Source organism: Dermacentor albipictus, chromosome 2 (assembly GCF_038994185.2).
Source record: "Dermacentor albipictus isolate Rhodes 1998 colony chromosome 2, USDA_Dalb.pri_finalv2, whole genome shotgun sequence".
NCBI lineage: Eukaryota > Metazoa > Arthropoda > Arachnida > Ixodida > Ixodidae > Dermacentor > Dermacentor albipictus.
In genome coordinates, this window is record NC_091822.1 from 93,101,209 (window position 1) to 93,122,635 (window position 21,427).

At 46.3% G+C, this 21,427-nt stretch overlaps 1 protein-coding gene across 6 annotated transcripts in view; it reads right to left on the minus strand.

Annotated features, from left to right (window-relative positions):
- The window catches only part of LOC135902754 (neprilysin-1-like), an 81,309-nt gene that overhangs the window by 41,389 nt on the left and 18,493 nt on the right, over nucleotides 1-21,427 (minus strand). For all 6 annotated transcript variants that reach the window (XM_070533739.1, XM_070533740.1, XM_065432974.2 and 3 more), the window contains exon 4: nucleotides 20,199-20,336. In XM_070533739.1, coding sequence (XP_070389840.1) covers nucleotides 20,199-20,336 — 138 coding nt within the window. The remainder of the gene's footprint in view (nucleotides 1-20,198; nucleotides 20,337-21,427) is intronic.

Genomic DNA, 21,427 nt, shown 5'->3' on the forward strand with positions numbered 1-21,427 from the left:
ACGTACTGGCGCACGAAGTGATACATGCCGTGCCGCTAGAAACACTCTCTTAGCCGAGTATAAGTTTTCACAACACCGGCATGACCATGGAGAGGAGCAGCACGAAAATAAGCGGATATGTCAGAACGCATGTCTCGTGGTATCACAAGGAGCCATTTCCGACCATCAGGTAAACGATTTCTGCAGTAAAGGACGTTGTGGCGTACAGCGAAGTTAGCGGCTTGGCGACGAAGTATTTGAGAAGAGGGTGTGGCAGAATCGTCTTGGAGGAAATTCAGCATAGTTGAAAGCAGGACATCCTTACGCTGCTCCTCCGGCATATCACCGACGTTGAAGTCTGACATGGATGCGAAGAGCGGAGACACTGAAGCCACATCAGAAGGTAGCGGTGAGAAGGAAAGCGCATCGGCGTCAGAGTGCTTTTTGCCCGATCGGTAGACAACCCGGATGTCATATTCTTCTAAGCGAAGTGCCCATTGGCCTAGACGCCCTGACGATCCTTCAACGAGGACAGCCAGCAAAGGGAGTGGGGGTTCGTGATACTGCCAAAAGGGTGACCATATAAATGTAAAAGAAATTTGTTGAGAGCCAAAATAATGAACAAGCACTCCTTTCTGTTACTGAGTAGCTCGTTTCGGGCTTGTTTAAAGTGCGGTTCGCATACGCGACGACATACTCGTCATAGCCGTCTTTCCGTTGTGCGAGGACTGCACCAAGTCCGATACTACTGGCGTCCGTTGTTGCATACTCCAGGGTAGCATATCACAGTGCTGCCGAGTTGTAGCGACGCCTGCCCATTGAAGCTCGACCTCGTTCTCTGCAGTGCTCTCTAGGCATTCCTTCAGTTCATCGTCGTCTGTCCCGATCGCTTCGATCGCCTCTAAGATCTCCGGCTTTCTTATCGATTCGGCAATTTGGAGGCCCAACTCTCTGGCCAAGCTCAATAAGTCCGGCTTCTTTAGTGCCTTCAAGTTCACGCCTGGCCTTGGTGCTGCTAACTCTTCACTCTATAACAACCTTGACGTACTCAAAATTTCCGTCAACGGTTAAAGAAAAATCACAGCACTGTACGTTTTTAAGAAATACATATAGCCAAGTGATATCTTATTGAAGATATCTCCAGGGTTCTGTATCCCAACCACTGCCAGTCAGTTTGTTGCGTACTCCAGGGTAGCGTATCGTACTGCTTCGGAGTTGTAGCTACGCTTGCCTAATGAAGCTCGACCGACGTTACTAATGGGGTAGCGTGGCGTTGTCGGCTGGCTGCAGGTATCCGGTTGACCATGGCGACCGGGCAAGGACGAGACAATTTCTTGTGTGAACTTGCGCGGTTTATTCAAAGGTTGATGGAGGATGCGGGGAGGAGAATGAAGCGATCAAAAGCACATTTCTCAGCCCCTTAAATAGGTTCTCTACATTCGTGGGACAGATCGTGCTTCCGTCGAGTCTGATTAACGGAAAGAGGGCCACGCCTACGGTTGTACCACGCCTCGGGTTATACCGCGCCTACTGGAATTGGAGACGCTTGTCAGTCTCTTTTGAGCGTTGCTGGTTCATGGAAGTTCTCCTGTTGAGTTTGACCGTTCGAGGGAAAGGGTCCCTCTAAAGTCGCACACAGACACAAAAGAGGCCTGTAAATACTGCGGGGCTTCCGCCAGGCCGGCAGACACTCGAAATGGTCATGGAGAATTAGGAAGTCATGCTTCATTTTGACGAGGCATGGTGTGTGAAGGTCGGGTGAGAGAAAGTATTTCGGCACGAGGTGCGAGACGCCAACCGTAGTGGGGAAAATCACGCCTCATTTCGACGAGGCACGTTGAGAGGTGGTCGCGTGAAATTGTTTTCGGCACGTGATGCGGGACGCCACCCGTAGCAGGAGAACACACGCCTCATTTCGACGAGGCATGTTGAGGGAAGATCGGGGGAAATTTCTTTCTGCACGTGGCGCCAGACGCCAACCGTAACACCGTGTGTACCTCTGTGGACGCTGTGGGATCGTAGTGTTCAAGAATCAGTGGCGAAGTAAGTAGGCAACGTAGTTCGATGTCTTCGTCACATTAAGTTGACCTCGCGGAGATGCCGTTGGTAGTGGTCAGAAAATTGGTCAGTGTTGCGATGATAGTTGCGAAATTGCGCACAAAACGCTGAAAGTAAGATCAGAGCCCTAGAAGGTTGCGGAGTGCCTTAAGAGTAGTGGGCATCGGAAACTCTGCGAAAGCGCGAAGCTTGGCTGGGACAGGAAGCACACCGTCTTTCGATACGACTTGTCCCAATATTGTTAACTTGCGGGCAGCAAAACGGCACTTTTTGATGTTAAGTTGGAGGCCAGCAGAAGTGAGGCAGGTCAGTATTTCACGCAAACGAATGAGGTGAGCCGGGAAATCTGGGGAATACACCACGATGTTATCAAGGTAGCAAAGAAATGTTTCCCACATGAAGTTACGAAGGATGGTGTCCATCGTACGCTGGAAAGTAGCGGGCGCGTCGCAGAGCCCGCATGGCATTACGGTAAATTCGTACAAGCCATCCGGCGTTGTGAAAGTTGTCTTCTCAAAGTCATTAGTGAAGAAAACAGCATCCCTCAAACAACAAGAAATTGTAAAGAAAAACAGTGACGCTACTACGGTCATACTGCCAAAGCACGCACGTAGGAGACTGGTAGGCGCAGTAGAAACATCATGTCGTCTTCTTGAATAATATTATGCCACCTGAAAGTCTGCAGGCGTATGCTTTGTCGTAACGCTGAATAAAATAATATATGTGTAGCTGAGCTTCAATCCTTGCGTGTTGCGTCCTGTTGCAGCATCTTTCTCCAACTTCTTGAATATTTCTACTGTGTCCTAAGGGTCAAAAGCAAAACTACTAACAGAAACACCGGCCACATCAGCAAATAATTTATTCTGCGTTTGATGCTATTTCACAATTTTATTTACCTATTTGTAGTCAGCCTGATACCATTATTATATTATTAATAAAAGCGCATCCAACATAATAAAATGCAGGTGTGAAGCGTTTCTTAGGAATTTAGTGTTCCACATAAGGCGTAAGAACACCACGACACCCATAATTTGAACTACATGGAAAAAAATAAGCTTTATTTATAACGTTTCGGCCGGGTTTCGGCCTTTGTCAGGGAATACATGGAACGGCATCGCATTGTGCTTAAAAACCTTCATAGGTTAGAGTGCACCTCGATGCGCTTATCCACTGCGAGGCCACGCTGTTACTGTGCGGAGCCTGCGCTCGTGACAAATCCACAGTCCATACCGATAAAAAAAAATATGCCATGGGATGGTTGTAACAGGTTTGAAGAGCAACGCCATATACAGCAAAAGAGGATTTACGGGAACGATGCGATCGTGGCTAGACAAAATTAATTAAACAAACAAGCAAACACCATGACCGCAGACAGACCTTTGCGGAAAGGTGACTGCACCCCTAATGAATCATCTGCACATTATGTCAAACGAGGTAAGAATCCACTCCGGAACCAGGTGGTTGCAAAAGTAGGTTCGTATAGCAACTGAAGTGACACATGTAGCGTTTACAGAGGAGCTCAGCGAAAAAGATGGGTGCACGTGTTTTGCAAAGATGCGACAATAATAATTCATGAATATCTCTTAACCTAGGTTATATATATATATAGCCAGGTTCATATTCCATTGGCGGCCTGTCCGGGATGACTGGCTCCGGACAGGCCGCCAATGGAATATGAACCTGGCAACGTTTAACGCTAGAACGCTATCTAGTGAGGCGAGTCTAGCAGTGCTATTGGAAGAATTAGAGGGCACTAAATGGGATATAATAGGGCTGAGTGAAGTTAGGAGGCCAAAAGAAGCATATACAGTGCTAAAAAGCGGGCACGTCCTGTGCTACAGGGGCTTAGCGGAGAGAAGAGAACTAGGAGTCGGATTCCTGATTAATAAGAATATAGCTGGCAACATACAGGAATTCTATAGCATTAACGAGAGGGTGGCAAGTCTTGTTGTGAAACTTAATAAGAGGTACAAAATGAAGATTGTACAAGTCAACGCCCCTACATCCAGTCATGATGACCAGGAAGTCGAAAGCTTCTATGAAGATGTGGAATCGGCGATGGGTAGAGTGAAAACTAAATACACTATACTAATGGGCGACTTTAATGCCAAGGTAGGCAAGAAGCAGGCTGGAGACAAGGCAGTGGGGGATTATGGAATAGGCGCAAGGAATAGCAGGGGAGAGTTATTAGTAGAGTTTGCGGAACAGAATAATATGAGGATAATGAATACCTTCTTCCGCAAGCGGGATAGCCGAAAGTGGACGTGGAGGAGCCCGAACGGCGAGACTAGAAATGAAATAGACTTCATACTCTGCGGTAACCCTGGCATCATACAACATGTGGACGTGCTCGGCAAAGTGCGCTGCAGTAACCACAGGATGATAAGAACTCGAATTAGCCTAGACCTGAGGAGGGAACGGAAGAAACTAGTACACAAGAAGCCGATTAATGAGTTGGCGGTAAGAGGGAAAATAGAAGAATTCCAGATCAAGCTACAGAACAGGTATTCAGCTTTAACTCAGGAAGAGGACCTTAGTGTTGAAACAATGAACGACAATCTTGTGGGCATCATTAAGGAGTGTGCAATGGAAGTCGGTGGTAACTCCATTAGACAGGGTATGAGCAAACTATCGCAGGAGACGAAAGATCTGATCAAGAAACGCCAATGTATGAAAGCCTCTAACACTACAGCTAGAATAGAACTGGCAGAACATTCGAAGTTAATCAACAAGCGTAAGACAGCTGACATAGGGAAGTATAATATGGATAGAATTGAACATGCTCTCAGGAACGGAGGAAGCCTAAAAACAGTGAAGAAGAAACTAGGAATCGGCAAGAATCAGATGTATGCGTTCACAGACAAAACTGGCAATATCATTACTAATATGGATGAGATAGTTCAAGTGGCTGGGGAGTTCTGTAGAGATTCATACAGTACCACTAACACCCACGACGATAAGGTGAGAGAGAATAGTCTAGAAGAACTTGAAATCCCACAGGTAACGCCGGGAGAGGTAAAGAATGCCTTGGGAGCTATGCAAAGGGGGAAGGCAGCTGGGGAGGATCTGGTAACAGCAGATTTGTTGAAGGATGGTGGGAACACTGTCCTAGAAAGACTGGCCACCCTATATATACGAAGCCTCATGACCTCGAACGTACCGGAATCTTTGGAGAACACTAACATAATCCTAATCCATAAGAAAGGGGACGATGAGGGGCCCGTATGGTGAGACTAGAAATGAAATCGACTTCATACTCTGCGCGAAGCCTGGCATCATACAAGATGTAGACGTGCTCGGCAAGGTACGCTGCAGTGACCATAGTATGGTAAGAACTCGAATTAGCCTTGACTTGAGGAGAGAACGGAAGAAACTGGTACATAAGAAGCCAATCAATGTGTTAGCGGCAAGAGGAAATCTAGAGAAATTGCAGATCAAGCTACAGAACAGGTGTTCGGCTAAAACTCAGGAAGAGGACCTTAGTATTGAAGCAATGAACGACAATGTTATGGGGATCATTAAGGAGTGTGCAATAGAAGTCGGTGGTAACGCCGTTAGACAGGAGGCCAGTAAGCTATCGCAGGAGACGAAAGATCTGATCACGAAATGCCAATGTATGAAAGCCTCTAACCCTACAGCTAGAATAGAACTGGCAGAACTTTCTTAGTTAATCAACAAGCGTAAGACAGCGGACATCAGGAACTATAATATGGATAGAATTGAACAGGCTTTCAGGAACGGACGAAGGCTAAAAACAGTGAAGAAGAAACTAGGAATAGGCAAGAATCAGATGTATGCGTTAAGAGACAAAGCCGGCAATATCGTTACTAATATGGATGAGATAGTTCAAGTGGCTGAGGAGTTCTATAGAGATTTATACAGTACCAGTGGCAACCACGACGATAATGGAAGGGAAAATAGTATAGAGGAATTCGAAGTCCCAAAGGTAACGCCGGAAGAAGTAAAGAAAGCCTTGGGAGATATGCAAAGGGGGAAGGCGGCTGGGGAGGATCAGGTAACAGCAGATTTGTTGAAGGACGGTGGACAGATTGTTCTAGAGAAACTGGCCACCCTGTATACGCAATGCCTCATGACCTCGAGCGTACCAGAATCTTGGAAAAACGCTAACATAATCCTAATTCATAAGAAAGGAGACGCCAAAGACTTGAAAAATTATAGACCGATCAGCTTAGTGTCCGTTGCCTACAAACTATTTACTAAGGTAATCGCAAATAGAATCAGGAACACCTTAGACTTCTGTCAAGCAAAGGACCAGGCAGGATTCCGTAAAGGCTACTCAACAATAGATCATATTCACACTATCAATCAGGTAATAGAGAAATGTGCGGAATATAACCAACCCTTATATATAGCTTTCATTGATTGCGAGAAAGCGTTTGATTCTGTCGAAACCTCAGCAGTCACGGAGGCATTACGGAATCAGGGTGTAGACGAGCCGTATGTAAAAATACTGAAAGATATCTATAGCGGCTCCACAGCCACCGTAGTCCTCCATAAAGCAAGCAACAAAATCCCAATAAAGAAAGGCGTCAGGCAGGGAGATACGATATCTCCAATGCTATTCACAGCGTGTTTACAGGAGGTATTCAGAGACCTGGATTGGGAAGAATTGGGGATAAAAGTTCATGGAGAGTACCTTAGTAACTTGCGATTCGCTGATGATATTGCCTTGCTTAGTAACTCAGGGGACCAATTGCAATGCATGCTCACTGAGCTGGAGAGGCAAAGCAGAAGTGTGGGTCTAAAAATTAATCTGCAGAAAACTAAAGTAATGTTTAACAGTCTCGGAAAACAACAGCAATTTACAATAGGCTGTGAGGCACTGGAAGTCGTAAGGGAATACACCTACTTGGGGCAGGTAGTTACGGCGGATCCGGATCATGAGACGGAAATAATTAGGAGAATAAGAATGGGCTGGGGTGCGTTTGGCAGGCATTCTCAGATCGTGAACAGCAGGTTGCCATTATCCCTCAAGAGAAAAGTATATAACAGCTGTGTCTTACCAGTACTCACCTACGGGGCAGAAACCTGGAGGCTTACGAAAAGAGTTCTACTCAAATTGAGGACGACGCAACGAGCTATGGAAAGAAGAATGATAGGTGTAATGTTAAGGGATAAGAAAAGAGCAGATTGGGTAAGGGAACAAACGCGAGTTAATGACATCTTAGTTGAAATCAAGAAAAAGAAATGGGCACGGGCAGGACATGTAATGAGGAGGGAAGATAACCGATGGTCACTAAGGGTTACGGACTGGATTCCAAGGGAAGGGAAGCGTAGCAGGGGGCGGCAGAAAGTTAGGTGGGCGGATGAGATTAAGAAGTTTGCAGGGACGGCGTGGCCACAATTAGTACATGACCGGGGTCGTTGGAGAAATATGGGAGAGGCCTTTGCCCTGCAGTGGGCGTAACCAGGCTGATGATGATGATGATATATATATATATGAGTTGTAGTGGGGAATATGCATGTAGCGCTGTGCGCACTACCACCGCTGTGGAGCAAGACCCGAACTCGAGCTGCTGATGCCAACAGTTAGAACTGTTCATTAAAAGCTACTTGCGAATCTCGAACGAGTTTCAATAAACCCCCTTTCATTTGGCGGAAGTGCTGCGTAACATCGAAAACTGGAACTCCGAAGCTGGATGCTACCCACTGGTGCCTCCATGCCTGACGAAAGCACCGAGCAAGACACACCACAGTCACCACCGGTCATCGTTTTTGGTTTGTTGCGCCAGAGTGATCCTGCCATCTTTTGCCGCACCGATGGTGATTACGTGCAGGATTGGTTGTCATCGACGCAAGAACTTGTGCTTCACACCGCTTATGGTCCGCGGAGTTTGCAAAGCTGTCTCCACAGGCGCCTACAAATGTCCTCCTGTCGCCCTGTCCTCCCGTACCTTATGGCGCTTACATCATGTCGCCGCTTACTGACGGTGTTTTATTGTGCATTATTGCCCTACCGAGCACCTTATTCCGGATCTGCGAAAACTGCGCTCGCGTGCCCGTGCTCAATTTTAGATTTTCGTCGCATGTGCTGCCACACGGTATCGCCATAGCGCATATCACTCCTTTGGAAGAATTTGAGATTTATTCTCTGACATCTGAATCCTTCCTCAGTGCCAACGGACCTTTGTTACCCACTCTCCGCACTCGACACCTGCGGACGATGTTTCTAAGATGATCGCCCCTGACCTTCGTTACGAGCAAAGAACAGCTTTTCGTCCACTCCTGTCCACTCCTGTCACCTTATCGGGGCATCTTTGATTTGGACGACCGTCCAGTTGGCCAGACATCTGTTGTCACGCATCGCATCAACACCCGTGATGTCGGTCCCATTGATAGGTGGTCACATCGTGTCTCCGCAACAGAAAGGGCCATCATACAGAAAGAGGTAGACAGGATGATGGACAAGGACATCATTGAACCTTCCAGTAGCCCGTGGGGATCACCGGTTGTCTTGGTAAATAAAAAAGACAACGCGTGGCGCTTCTGCGTTGACTGCCGTCACCTCAACAGAATAAGAAAGAAGGATGTTTATCCCCTACCTCGCAATGATGACCCTCTTGACAGCCTTCACGGATTCCAATACTTTTCATCAATTGACCTCCGCTCCGGCTATCGGCAGATTAGCGTCGATAAGATGGACCGCGAACAAACCGCCTTCGACACACCGGATGGTCTATACCAATTTAAAGTCATGCCCTTTGGATTATGGAATGCGCCAGCTACATTCGAGCGCATGATGGACTCTCTCTTCCGCGGCTTGAAGTGGTCTACATGCCTCTGTTACCTCGACAATGTGATTGTGTTTTCGTCAACATTGAGAGTGACCTGCGGCGCCTCACAATCATACTATCCGTGTTTCGCCTTCAGCTAAACTCCTCCAAGTGCCATTTCGGTCGCAGTGAAATTAACGTGCTTGACCATCTCGTAAACGCCGCCGGAATCCAACCGGATCCACAGAAAGTTCATGCCGTGCGAAATTTTCCTGTACCTTGTTCAACAAACGATGTACGTAGTTTTTGGGCTTAGGCTCTTATTTCCGGCGATTTGTGATAAATTTTGCTGACATCGCTCAACCTCTCAGTGACGTTCTCGAGAAAGACGTCTCTTTCTCTAAGGGACTACTGCAGGAGAAAGCCTTCTCTACCCTAAGTGAGAAAGACGTCTTACAAAGGCAGCTCACAACTTCCCCAATTCTGTCACACATTGACCCTTCTGCACCCACTGAAGTACGAACTGGCGCCAGTGGCTATGGCAATGGCGCTGTCCTCGCTCAGCGTCAACAGGGCCACGACAGTGTCATCGCTTACGCTAGCCGCCTTCTTTCCGCGTCCATGCGAAATTAATTCATTACTGAGAGAGAATGTCTCCGGGCGGTCGCGAAATTTTGGCCGTACCTTTTCGGTCGAAGCTTCTGCATCTTAACCGATCATCACGCCCTCTGCTGGCTCTCCTCTTTCAAGAACCCAACTAGACGACTTGCGCGTTGGGCATTGCGTCTACAAAAATATACATTTTCTATTATGTATAAATCAGGGCGCCTGTATAAAGACGCTGACTGCCTGTACCGCAATCCCGTGGATCAACCGGAAGATACCGATGCAGACTCGGACATCAGTGTTCTATCCCTGTCTGGCTTCCTCCATTTTGACAACGAGGAGCGCAGAGATCCTGTTCTTCGAACACTTATGGAACGCCTAAGCTCCTCACCCAATGACCCGTCCCTCCTGATGTTCACCTTGTGCGATGTGCGTTCATCGTGACGGCCCGGATCTCCTCCTAGTCGTTCCCAAGCACTTTCGATACGCCGTGCTCCAGCAACTTCACGACGCTCCTACTGCTGGACATCTGGGCATCACTCGTACATACGAGCTGCTGCGGCATCGCTTCTTCCGACCAGGTATCTATCGCTCTGTGCGGCGTTATTTCGCTTCTTGCAGCCTGTGTCAGTGCCGGAAGACGCCTGGTATGCCTCCCACTAGTTTACTTCAGCCAATTGATATCCCTACCGAGCCCTTCTTCCATGTGCGCCTAGACCACCTTGGCCCCTTTCCAATTTCCATCAAAGGAGACAAATGGACTGCTGTAGCAACTGATTATGCCAGGAGATATGCCATCGCACGACCGCTACCAACCAGCTGCGCTGCAGATGTCGCCGACTTCTTACTATACAACGTAATCCTGCACCTCGGCGTGCCTCGCCAGTTGCTGACGGATTGCGGCCGCTACTTTCTATCGAAGGTCGTCGATGATCTGCTGCGCTCCAGTTATACAGGAGCGCAGCACAGGAACGCTACAGGAGCGCTCCTATTCTACAGGAGCACTCCTGTACCTGTTCTGGAATGCCACCCATCTACGTTTCCGACGATCACCGCGACTGGGACGTCGCTTCACCATACATCACTATCGCATACAACTCGTCCCGTCACGACATTGCCGGGTTTTCATAATTATACCTTTTGTATGGCCACGAACCCACCTTGCTCTTTGACACGTTGTTACCTTCCGCAGTACAATCACCCAGCACTGGTTACGCGAGCAATGCTATTAACTTAGCCGCCCAGGCCTGAAATGTCACCCGTCGTCGCCTCACACTCCCGCAAGCTTCTTAACAGCGACGCTACGACCTTCGGCACCGAGACTACCATTTTTCACCCGGTTCCCTTGTCATTCTCTGGACGCATTCACGTCGCATCGGCTTGCTGGAAAAACTACTTTCCCGTTATTCTGGTCCGTGCTAGATCTTACGCCAACTGTCAAACGTGACATACGAGATCGCCGCAGTCGGTCAGCCTTCAGTGCCTCCCGACGTCACCAGTGAGGTCGTTCACGTCGCCAGGCTCAAGCCCTATGTCCCCTCATTAAGGGAGGATCTATAAATTTCACCGGGATGGAGCTACTCCGCCGGGAGGGTGACGTTACGGTGAAGGGAACGAAGAAGTTGAATTGGACTAGAGGAAGACGAAGTCTGGCAGTTGCCTGAACGCCATATATACCAGTTGTAAATGTATATTATTGTACACTCGTGGGCCTGCTTTCTTCCTGCAATATATATATATATATATATATATATATATATATATATATATATATATATATATATATATATACATATATCATAACAGAATCTTCGTCATTGGAACCAGCACTCGAAGAACTGGTAGACAAAGGGATCGTGAGCGCGAGCGGTGTTTCAGTGCTCGGCGGGTCAGGGCTCCGCCACCTGGTCTGCCGCGCCTTCACAAAGCATTAGTCTGGGAAGCCAGCCATGCTTAGGACATGCGGTTTTCTCGGAGACCTTGGGGACTCGGACGCTGCCTTCTGCGCCGATCCTCGGTCGGTACAGCAGTCTGCAAGGTTTGCCTGCCACTTGGGGTGTGGTGCCGTGGCTGCAAGGCGCAGTGGGCCAGTGCCGTGATAGCCTTCGCAGAGGGAGTGACAGTATCGGAACTCCGGCATCGGAGCCAGCAGTCGAAGAAGTGGTGAACAAATGGACTTTTGAGCACGAGTGGTGGTTGGGGGCTTGGCTGGATGCTGTGGCATGCGACCGGCCAGGACTGGGGCCTGCAGGCGTAGACTGAGGGACCGCGCCGTTCCCACAATATATAAAAGAGTAAATAAGGAAAACAGGGGAGCTGGATATTTGTTAACCATGATCACATATAGGCAACAGAGTATAAAACTAAGGAAAGCACCGGTGAAGTTAGCCGTTGTTGAAATTGAAAAGGAAAAATTAACAAAAGACAGGGAAATGAAAATTTGACGAAAACATAAGTTGCCGCCGGTGAGAACCACACCCACAATCTCCGCATCATGTGTGTGTTTGACTACCACTCGTGTTACTGAAACTGCTACCAATCCGTCCACTAACTTGGGTATTTATGCAAATTCGATTGAGATTGAGCCCAGGAAGTGTTAACCAGAGCCAATCAGAGCCATGGCGGGCGGATGTGTGAAATCAGTTTGTCTGCCCCATGGCGTCCCTCAACACGTGAACTTAGGAGAGAAGGCACGTGGCGAAACGCCATCGTATGCTGCCTAGTGACATCGAAGTTGCCAGATTCGTAACCCTCGCTGTGAATGAACGAGAGAAGGGCAACTAGGCGGCTCAATTTTTGTTAATCCTGATCACATAAGGTATCGAGAAAATGAAGCCAAGGTAAGCATCGGGTGTATTAGCGGTGGTTGAAATTGAAATTTAGAACAATGTAAAGGGAATGTAAATAAAAGTGAGGGGCAATATATATATATATATATATATATATATATATATATATGCGTATTACAGCTAGACAACAAGATATTTCTGTAATAGCTACAAAATATCAACAACGACGCGACACAAGACGAGCGAGTGAAGAGCACAGGACAGCGCTCTGTCTTGTGCTTGTTACGCGCTCGTCCTGGTTCGCGCTGTTTCTGTTTTTATTCTAAGGAAGAGTCAACTAGACACTTTGAACACACAGCTTATTTGCCTCCCTCTCCGAAAAAAGATGTCTTAGGTACGTCCCTGAAATAGGTGGTCATTTTGGGCCGAAATGTGAAAAGAGCTGGCAAGTTACTGAAACTTTTCTAAAGCGGAAAGTTGGTGTGCCGGGCAAAGTTATCTTTTTTTGTATGCGGTGAAGAGATGCTTTGGTGTAGTGAAGTGTACATGTTTTTTTTTTTTTACGTTATAGGAACGCACTGCCTGATAACACGGATGCATTTGAATTGACGAAAGATATTTTTACGACTTACTCCCCCAGGATAATTCGCTTATATGAATTGCGAATCATTCTCATCTATTATCGCCCTTCAAAATGCGCATCCGATGTCTGGGGGTTGGTTTCTAGAGCTGCGAATCGCATAATTCAAACCAAACTTTGTGCCTATAGGTTTTCACCTAAATAAAGAAAGAACAGCAGCGTGTGCGTAAGGTCTTCTATAGCACCATTGTTCAAAAGGTCCTGAACTAGCTCTCAAATTTTCAGAACAGACAGATTCAGTGGATACTTTAAGCTGCTGTCCACATCTTAACAAAATGTTGCAGCCGTGCGTGGCGGGTTGCGCTGACAAGTGAGCGCGAAGTAACCTTTTCGCAGACGCCCTCTTTCCAAACAGAGGCCTGCTTCTCACGCGTTACTAAGCTGCCGGTGACTGCCGTATATTCAGCCATTGAGCAAGTTCTCCTAGCGGCTGCTATTGGCCAGTAAGTGATATTAAGCACGAAGGATGTTCGGATTTAGTGCACGCGTGCGTACCGTTACTGCGTATAATCACTGACGCAGCTAACTACACATGCGGAAGTAAGCGGACATATGCGTTTCCAGCTTTGATAATTATGGATCACTGGAAGCTCATTATTGTCTTTTCACATGCGGCCATGCCCACCCCACGTGGGAAAAAACTATGGTCGCACTGCTTGCCAGTGTCGTTGCCATGGGACCTTGATAATTACAACTGTTTGCAGTGTTATAATTGTATGAAGCATCGTTGAATTTATTGTCATGAATGCCTGAAGGAATTATCATTGTTCAAGGTGTACACCCATTTTTGTATTTCCATTCTCTCACTGTATGCCATGTAAATGGGGGCTCGAAGCTTCTCAAGTGGATAAATACACTTTTTTTCGAGCCCTCGTCTTCCACAAAAGAGATTTGTGGATGGAATAAAATTTTTTTATTGAAAAAAACTAGTCTGGAACACTCGACTAGCCTCAAACCACGTGATAGGTAAGCCTAAACCACAAGTACGCTACGCATGACGCGCTCCGCGAGCGATGGCGGTTAGCATCTACAAAGGATGCGCGCTTGCGGCCAACGTTGCTCTCGGTTGCTCCTGTCGAGACACCGTGGCGGGCCATGGCTTCGCGTTAAGGAGTGAAGAGCGCTTCAATATGCGCAATCTTGATTTGCCTATTATTCCTACAATACAAAGCCGGCTCGCACCTTGTGCGTGGCACGGGCAGACTGGAGCACAGAAGCTCGAGCCCACGCCCCCTCACGCGCGCATCCCAAATGCAATACAGTTCCACAATGATGCGTAGCGGCCTCCACAAGGTGCCGTCAGAAGCACTCTCACGACCTAAATATGTCGAGAACACCATTACTCTGATTTTTGACTCTACGTGACATGGCTCAGAGACGCCGCGACGGGCGCCCACCGGAGTGCCCCCATTAGGACGTACAGGCCGTCTCCTTGCCGAGTTGGGGATCTTCGTGGCGCGTCGCATCGTGGTCGAAACTCGTTGCTGTTAGGAATTCCTTCAACGTGAGTCCACATTGCACGAATCCATCGCTGAGCCGATGCGCGTTCTGCGGACGTACTGGAACTCGTGAGCGAAGACAACGTTTCCTTCAATCATGGAAATTTTTGATGGTTGCCATAGTGAGAAATGAAGTGTGCTACTCATGCGACTGCGTGACCATACTGCGTGGCCATTCATGTGTATTGCCCCGGCCGGGAAACAAGACCAACTATCGTTTTATTAAAAAAAAAAATATGCGATAATTTATGCGAGGAACATTTTAACGCGGTATTTTTATAGACATAAAAGAGCCCCGCCCCCCCCCCCTCTTTTTCTAGGGTAACTTAAATTTACTTCAACAGCGCCAAACCGAGTGGCAGAAATAAATTTGCGTAAAAATCGAGTTATCCAATATTGTCACAGTGCTGGCTATATCATAACTGATACACATAGTTTTTACGAGAAAATAGTTTAAGCACAATATTGATATTTTTTTTCTGTAACTAACTCCTGAAAATGACAAAAATATGGAGTTTCATATAATCTGCACGCAACAAAAAAACATCGGTGGATGCAAATGCCCGAAAATAATGTCACTCAAGTGTCCTCAATATATATTGCGTGCCAAATCTTTATTTGCTCCTCTATCTTAAGCGGCTGCCTCGTATATCCAAGCTTAAATGACGAAAAACGGCTTTGTGACCGATGATTGCGCGTCTACACAGTGCTGTAGCGATCCCAGTAAAAATATGGATAATAAAGGCGGTCATACTGACAAATGTACTTGTCTTTATCGGGCGACACGTTTTGCCGCCTAACAAATGTTATCGCACAGCGCGGGACGCGCCTGCATGTATCCGAAGTTTCTGGAAAGTTATCGATGCTTCTATCCGCTGTTTGTTGTCACCGAACCTTGTGTTATCTGATTTCATCGCTTGACACGAATGGTGTAAAACTTTGTAGCATGCATGCGGGTCCCAACGAGTAATCTGGAACATTCGATGACTGGTGTATAAAAGCCGACGCGCTTGACCCGCTGATCAGATTTTCGACGATCGCCGACCGTGTTGGCCGCTATCGTTGTGCTATAAGTGCAACCTCTTTTGTGGGCACAGGTTCGCCCAATAAAAGTTAGTTTTGTGTTTCACAGTATGGCCATAGAGAAAGGAATACAACAACAGCTGACACTCCCTTAGAGCCCTGCGGCCGAATTGACTGCAGCGCACCAAGCCGTGGATGTTAAAACCTGAATTACACTTCCGGTTTCGGTTTTGTGCGCGCGCGTTTTGAATTCTAGCTGGTGCGCGTCGCGCCGGAGCCGTTTGTCTTTTTTGCTTTTGCGGCAAATATTTACACATTTAATTTTTATTTATTAAATATTTATGTGCAAATTATTTTATAAAATAAAATTGATTGCGAACGATCTTAACAAGCCTCCATTGAATATGTGCCACGTGCGATTTCATAAAGACGCATGACACCTTGTGAAATGTGGAAAAATTAACGTTTATTTTATTCTTTTTAAATGCTCGTCGCGGGCTTATTGTGCATTCATCCAGCGTTGTGGCACCAGGTAAGCAGCAGTAGTTTCCGCAGGAAGCTCCACCAGACGACGTGAGCTGAAAAAAATTACAAGCGTTATTTTGGTATTAACATCTAAGGATAATGCCTGTAGAGGCGAAGCGTGCGAAAGTGGTGAGTGGGTGGCATTACAAACAAAAGCAGTTCGTATTTACACACACGGCGTAGAAAGTACCCGACTCATCCCAAACAATACCGTTCATACCCCCAAACACATTCTAATTCCAAGCATTCCCCTCTTCCCAATACTTATTTCCTGCACTTTAATAGCACGAATGCGCGGGCAACGGCGCGTTTCGCGAACTTGGCTACAACCGACGCGATAGTACGCTACGAATATGCAGAGGTGGCCACAACACAGGCTCTCAACCAGAGCATGCTGGACGCTCGCGGAATTCCTTCTACTCGCACTCAAGACAAAATGCGTGGGTGCCGTTCAGAAGACAGAATTTTCGAGTTACTAGTTCCTGGCGTTTGAGCTCCTTGGCTTATCACTTGTGCGTTCTGCAGGCGCAAGGAACGCACTCCCGTGTTATCACTCTTGACGATTGCTCGTCGCGTTTTCGACAAGCGTGGGTACCGAAAGAAGGCTTAAATTGTTGCGGGGACATAAAAATTGCGACAAATGTGTCGCAGTAAGATTCAGTACGCGCCAAACTGTCACCACGGCCGAGCTGCTTTTCGCTGCGTAACAACAGGCGCGGCGAGCGGGCCTCATACCATAAAAGTATCGAAAATAATTTTCAACAATGTTGGGCGTCAGAGAAAGAAAAGCGCCATGAACTTGTCAGTGCATTAAAGCGCGAAACCGCGCACCACGGCCGAGCTGATTTTCGCTAACCGAGTCACAGCGCCAGGCGCACCCACTGTGCTCGAAAGGTAGCCCAAAAAGTAATGAAATTAGTTTCAATAATGTTGGCAGTCAGAGAAAGCGCCAAAACTTGTCGCAGTAAAATTCAGTACACGCGAAACTGCGTCACAGCACCCTGTGCGACTAGCGTGCCCAAAAACTACCGAAATTAGTTAAAACAATATTGGGGCTTACAGGAAGCGTTGCAAACATCTACCAGTGCGATTCTTAAATTCAAATTAACTGGTCCACGACGGCCACGCTGTTTTTCGTTAACTGCGTCACAAGTCTAGCCTAGTTGCCGGGCAGTAAGCCTAACTGCTTGAAGTGCGTCGCAGACTGTCGAACAAAGTTTCTCACCTTGCCGTAGTCCAATAGTGCAGTGCTGCCTTGTCGAAGTTCCGAATGAACGCAATAATTCGCCGGGAGGCCACCAAATCAGGCTAAATACCAAAATAGATAAACAGGCAGACGGGCGCCCGTACAGTCCAACGCTCAGATGCGCGGCCGGTCTCTCTCGCTTCGGCGGCGTGTCTGACGAATGACGCAAACATTTGGCTCGTCATTCGCCGGTTCGCCTGTCGCTAGGCAACGGAAATAAGCCGCAAAGTTTAATTTAATTTATACGCAGATATCTTTAATTTTTCCGGGAAATAATAAAAAAATAAAACAATTTCTGCTAATCTCATTTCACATTCTCCTTTTTTTTCGATGCTCGCGACCCCAATTCGTCGATGTTAATACTATAGCGTGACGTGTTTCCTGTTTCCAATTTTCGCCTAGTGTCCGCTCTTGTTCAATCCCTTTCTCTATGGTATTGCTACTGTGTTCTTTGACGTCACGACCACGTGACAATACAAATGGAAATCGACTATAATACCGAAATTTCTTAAAATGCACTTTTGGTTTTAGGAAAGAAAGAAAAACGTTTTGAAGTTGGGACTAACATTGGAAATGTTTGTTCCTTGCTGGGCTCCACTGCACAACTTTATATTGCTAGGCATGGAACGAGGCCGACACATGTGCTACTAAAATGTGAGAGCTGAATTCGCTGGGTCCGAACTATATACCAGAAACGCGGTTGTGTAATATAATAACGTGGTTTGTCTTTTAAGCTCCTCGCTCCACAAAAAAACTTTGACAAGGGATGTCTTTTAGAAAGTATAGTTGTAATATCAATAACCGTAAGCTTAGAGGGGATCAGAAGGTAACTTCTTCGGCATTGTTTTTTTCACAGAGGGTCACCTTCACAAAGGACCCGAGCTAGTGCTTGGAGAAATAATTGGAGCTTAGAATAACTTCGACAACATAGGTACAATATACAATGAATTGTTAGAGAGCGCCTTGGGGTGCTTTGTCAAGACTGTGGTTGTCGCGTTCTCCTTGTGCAAGCGCATGTATTTACGAAAGGAAGAGATGCAAGCTCAAAAGCATTCATAGAATCACAATGCGTTATAAGGGGGCTTTATTATGGGTTATACGTGTTATGGTATTCGTTCACTAGAACTAAGCGTGATTTCCTATCGCGGAATATCTGACATGTTTGGATGGATGCTTCCTACATATTGATTTTTTGGGGGGGCCTTCGCTTTTCATCTCTTCAGCTGCGTTCATGGTTGAAAGTGCATTTTCAGCAGCTCTCAGACAAAATAAAATGGTTCAGTTATTATTTCAGCCATGTCTATCTCCGTTCCGTTCTTCGTGTCTAATGCTGAGGGAAACATCGACAACGCTGCACCAACTATTGCCTAAACGCCAACCTTTGCGATCTTCTAAGAGGTGAGGGTGTGACGAAAAAGCGGAAAAGAACATCCAATGCGCCGTATCTAGCAGTTCTGGTAAAGTCGCCTTGCGTTATGGCTACGTAGCTTCCTACTATTCCTGTCTGTCTTTTCGGGAATTGTAGCTGCCGATCCAGAATCTCACTTCACGCATCGTGCTATATTATTTCTTGACGCAGGCTATAATGTTTCAACTATAAAGCATTGTTTCGCATCACAACGAGAAACCGCCGCTTTCTTCCTAAAATAACCCTCACTTATTTTATATTCCTTCCCTTCGTTCACCTTTTCAACTACATTGTGCCGAATTGTGGAGATCAATATGCCGTTGCAGCGCAAAAAGAAAAACGCAAAATTTGGTCTTCCAAACAGCTTACTGCGCCAAAATATTACCTGTTATGTTCCACCTTCGGACAGTGACGCACCTCAATAATGGTACATACACTGTTTACGTTGATTGTTAGGTAGAAGAGAAAGCCTGGCGAGCACATACTTGATAGTGGAGCTTTCAGTTGAGTAGTGCAACCGTTAGATTGGTTAGAGGAAAGCTAACGTGACTAATACAATTTTACCACCAGATAAGTCCCTAGCATTGCTCTTGCGTGGTGTGTTTAGAACTGCAGCGTCAATATGCCACACCACCGTCTTCCGAAAATGTGCTCTTCCTTCCACAAGAAGATTGCGGATCTCAACTTTCATGAAAAATCCGGTTCAAGTTTTGTTTTTGATTCTATGAGAAAAACTTGCAGATGTCTCAAACGTTTTTTTGTTTTGAATGGAACAACGGGATCTTTTTTCCTAAATGCAACTTCACATCGGCCTTCCATCTCTGCAGACATACTGTGAATGTAATTTTTGCTTGTACAGCAATCTTACATTTTTCTCGCGGTTTAGTTTTGCAGTAGAGTAAATACTAAGAAATATTTTCTTGTATTGTAGGCGCCAAGGAATATTTATATCCAGCGGATAGATGCTATTTGGCCTCACAAAGGTTAAACCACTGTGTCGGGAAGTGTAGCCTCAGAATATCTTTCAACAAGGTAACCGACAACACAAAATATGGCACGCACACCACATGAAGCCTAATTGCAGGGGTTTATGATTTGTATGGTGCGAATGACTACGCCATTGTCACATTAATTTGATCGTTAACTTCATTTGTACGCATCCTTTTATTGGTTGTAGACATACTACAGTTTCGCTGGCAAAAAGCACGGGGCTTACCGAGTTAGGAAGTTTATGAGGGGTAATACGTTCGTAGGATAGCACAAGGAATAAGCACTTCGGTTTCCCTGCCATCTGCCGCACAGAAAGGGAACCGTTAAAACTGGGAGCTTTTGTGCAACTTTTTACTTACTATGTTCGTATGTACAAAGCACACGCACCCTTGTAGGTAAACAATATTCTAAAAATCGTTACTGAGGGCACTGCGTAATAAGTGAATTGTGCATAAATCAGCATTCGAATCGCTCAACCGGTGGCTAGTTCAATATCGTAGCTAATGTTATGTGCTTCTATTAAAAAAATTGCTGCTTGTAAAAGTGACAGGAATAAAGACGGAGTGCGACAATTAGCTATTTTATAGCAGACTGCACAATAATAAGGTGCGTTAAAAATGTTGTTGGCATGGCAGGGTTCCACAAACTGATCTCTATGAAAAAGCTTCCGGCCTTCATCGTGCAATACCGTTCACACGTACCTCGGTGCGGTCTGTCGCGATGAGGGAAGCGCAGGCCTGGAACATGCCGGCAGCTTTTTGCCATGAAGTCTGACCAGTGGCTGGAACCCGGGCAGCATACGCGGCTCCAATTGTGATGCTTGTCATAGTATCATTAACCTGAGAAATTTTACCAAAAAAAAACGGAGCAATTTTACACATAATACAATTTACATCTAACGTTACCAAGTCACTGTAGACCTCACCGTATAGATGCTGTACTGCGTAAAGGGATAGTACTTTATTCAGGCCTAGAATTGGGAAAAATGTGTTTATGCTTGCGCTATTTTCAAATATAGAGCACAGCACATCATAAACGTTGCAGGGACACACCGCTTACAATTATGCCCTTGCAAAAAGTGGCCCGATAGAAGTTGATAGCTGCTGCATTCGTAATCTGAAGCTTACTCTGCCATCGCCTGGGAGCAACATCTAGGATAAAAAACATACATATACATCTGCCCGTCAGTATTTATGACTGTCGCAATAATAAATAACGTCTTAAATTGACATCTTTATTAAGGTATCTTATCCAAAATACTGCCCGTTTTTTACCACGTTCATTCTACAAGAGGCGCTACTAGGCGACATAGAATGAGCAGCAGTCACGTTCGTGTCGATCGTTATTTACCTTTGAAGCAAAATGCTCAAAACTAATTGTAAAAGGCGCTACATTCAGGTAGTCTTTGCTAGCGGTATTCGCAGCACGAGTAGGAAGGACAACCTACAAAATAGCGATACGCCAGCTGCACATGCTGCAGGATTAAACTTTAGCGACTGTTTCTTTGGAAAACCAGCCATGTGGCTGGTTTTGAAGCACAAGCCACGTAATCACGTAAAGGTTCCGGCTGGTTTGTTGGGCACGATTCCATATCTACTGATGTCCACCGCAACTAACTTGGTAGCCCGTCCAGAGTTTAAAGTGAGTGCAACCAGTTTATTTAGCTGTGCCTCCGATAGGTCCGCCGTCCTTACTTGTACTCTGTTTAAAGTATTCAGTGAAGTGAGTGGTGTAGGGTGCCCAAGTGTATAGGTGTTCATAGAAATATTGAGGACTGAAGTCGTTAAATCGATAAAAGAAATATCGCGGAAGGGAAGAAGTTTCGAAAAGAAAATGTATTTTTCACGCCGAGGACATGCTGTCTCATCCAAACACTGGCTTGAGCAGCATGCTTTTTCTTCCCCCTCTGTTGTATTGAACCAAATGTACA